Source organism: Pteropus vampyrus, unplaced genomic scaffold, assembly GCF_000151845.1.
Source record: "Pteropus vampyrus isolate Shadow unplaced genomic scaffold, Pvam_2.0 Scaffold58, whole genome shotgun sequence".
Taxonomy (NCBI): domain Eukaryota; kingdom Metazoa; phylum Chordata; class Mammalia; order Chiroptera; family Pteropodidae; genus Pteropus; species Pteropus vampyrus.
The window spans coordinates 4,949,542-4,952,366 of record NW_011888839.1 but is presented as its reverse complement, the minus strand read 5'-3'; the positions used below and the strand labels follow the sequence as shown (position 1 = coordinate 4,952,366).

General features: G+C 33.5%; 1 protein-coding gene across 3 annotated transcripts in view; it reads left to right on the top strand.

The window, feature by feature from the left end:
• The window catches only part of GRIK2 (glutamate ionotropic receptor kainate type subunit 2), a 580,378-nt gene that overhangs the window by 348,611 nt on the left and 228,942 nt on the right, over positions 1 to 2,825 (top strand). For all 3 annotated transcript variants that reach the window (XM_011360720.2, XM_011360721.2, XM_011360722.2), the window contains exon 9: positions 2,004 to 2,117. In XM_011360720.2, coding sequence (XP_011359022.1) covers positions 2,004 to 2,117 — 114 coding nt within the window. The remainder of the gene's footprint in view (positions 1 to 2,003; positions 2,118 to 2,825) is intronic.

Below are 2,825 nucleotides of genomic sequence, written 5' to 3'. Positions count from 1 at the left end.
ACAAATAATCTTGGAAGACAATAGTAAGTGAAATGGGCAATATTTTGTATTAGTGACTCAGTTAGAAAGTTGAAAAAACTTACTGACTAAGCTTAAGAATGTCATTAGGCAGATGACAATGGACAAATGATGCCAGGGCTTTGCTGAGAGAATTACACATCTGAAAAATCTAGCTATTTAAGTAATGGTGGGGGAAAAGAAATCTAAGGAAATAAATGCATACTAGGTATTAATTATAGACCAGGGAGAGAAAAGTGGCAATCACTGCAAAATATGATCTGTAGATGTCTTGTTTAGCCAACAGAGCATTTTTAAGGATTTTGAATTTGCAACACTTTAAGTAAGTCAGCAAGCATTCCAGATTTGACATCCCCTTTGTTGTTCCCACTCAGATCCCCAGCAGGGCCTCTCCTAGTCTGGTGACGCCTTGCTGGTAACTTGAAAAAGCACCTGCTCTGGGAACATGCAACCCCAAGGCATATAGCTCTGTGCAGGATCAGGACTGTGGCTCCCTACTTCATATTCCACATTGAGACTGTGAGATTTAAAAACTGCACACACTTGCCTGGAAATTCTCACTGTTGCCTTATGCCCTTCCATTTCACATATTGTTACCCATCTGCCCTGTGAATGCCTTTCCTTACTGACCTTGAATGTCTTTAGGACATCATGGTTATAGTCTAAAGTAGAGAAATTTAATTGGCCCATAGTTGATTTATTTTGGAAAGAATACCAAATCAATATATTTTTTCTCTCACTGTATTATTTGACTTTTTCTCTTGTTGACACAAACATCAGTAATATGTTGTTTTTAATAAGAAGAAAATTAACTGAGCGTGAGAAAATGTGGCAAGAGGTTTAATTTCAGACATCACTAAAACATTTATATTGAGTCTCTAGTATAATTAAATACATTCTTGAGAAAAATATACTAGAGTTTGCACTTATATACAGGTATTAGAATGACATATCTATTCTCGTGAATAGCCATATATAAAGATTTATTTTAAAGATAAATTGATAATTTATAATTTTCTTTTCCTTTGATGAGAACAACTTGGATAATTGAGTAGGGTGATATGGAAGACAAATGTCACTATCAATGACTCCCAGGTTTAAGAAGGTGGGAAAAAGAACTACTGACTCTGCATCTCCTTTTGCCTCTGTTCCCCTTTAGTGATGACCATTGTTATATAATAGTGCAATGGCAAAATGCACGTAAAGCATCTGATCTATGCTTTTAGTAGCATACCATGTTTATATAAACATGTGTGTCTGTGTTATTCCATAGGCTGTGTTCAGTGGGTATAAAATGTCTGAACACTGAAAGTATATGGCCTAATCTATCAGAGGGTATTAGATAAATTAAAATACATATTAAATAGAACACAGGTGTAACTATTGGAATGAGTTAAAAGGTGAGATTGTGCTACAATTTTTTTTTCTGAGTATTTTAAAAGCTGCAAATGTGTATTTTTAAAAGCTCTAAAGGTAATTCCAGGTATGATTTTGCCCTAGTGGGGGTTATGGAGAATACCAATCAATGCCTCTCTTAAGTCTGCCTTTACCTATTAATTTATCCTGGATCCCCAGGTTTTGCTGTCTTTTAGCTTTGTCCATGTAATATGACATGTTATCTTTATAATGAGAAGATGAGACAGATCTATTATAGTAAAAGATATGCACTATTAATGAGTTTCTAACCAGCTATCAAGGTATCATCAAATGTGGTTTATCTTGGTGAATGAAAGTTTGAATGGAAAATTAAACTCCCACACTGACTGTCGAAGTGCAGTGGATCATTTTGTTCTTTAATGTCACACTTCACTGGACATACTTCACAGAATGGTGGATCATGCTTAAAACAAGCAGCCTTTACTTTAATGACAGTGGATAATGCAGCAGAGATGAATAATAAGCGTTAGCAGTCTTAACTTTCTCTGGCGGTACTCTGTCTCAGGTGCTTGCTGGACAATTTACAAAGTACGTATGCTATTTTATAGATTGGAACTTGGGATCCAGCCAGTGGCCTGAATATGACAGAAAGTCAAAAAGGGAAGCCAGCCAACATCACAGATTCCTTATCTAATCGTTCTTTGATCGTCACCACCATTTTGGTAAGTATATGTTTTTCTATTCTTTTTAGATAATATCTAGATAACCATGGAAATGGATAGAAAAGGAGATTATAATTGGAACAATAATGAACAGAATGTAATATATTTTACAGTTATTTAGCAATTACTGCATAACAGATGAGTCAATGTTAATTTAGTCACAGTTTTATTTTGTTAGTCTTCAATGAGGCAAATTATATTGTTTGGACTGCTTACATTGATTAATAATATAGCTTTATATATTACTGGAAATCTTTACATTTCTACAAAATTAGTTACTATTGAAGAATTGTCAGTGTTAAGATTTGAAAAATACATAGATATGCAACTGTATAAATATAATTATGTGAGGACCTGCATGTGAACTTTGCTTCTGATTTCATTTCCTGCAAATATATATCAGAGAGTGTGCTATGTAATTTTCAGGATTTTTTCTATAATAATTATATTTAATCTTGCTTTCAATTTAATTGTTTTTAACATGAAGAATTACTTTTACTTTGCTAATCTCCATAATGAAATCAAATGATGAGTGTTTTTTTAAGCCAGAAATACTTTCACCACTAACAGAATTAAATTAATATTAAATATTTTTGTCCCTCTCGCAATTATATATTTTTCTTAGATCACACAGTAATGTTCACGTATGCCTACTACACCATTTGCAAATGAGAATTTTAATTTTAGCATAAGCTAGGGGCTCTTATG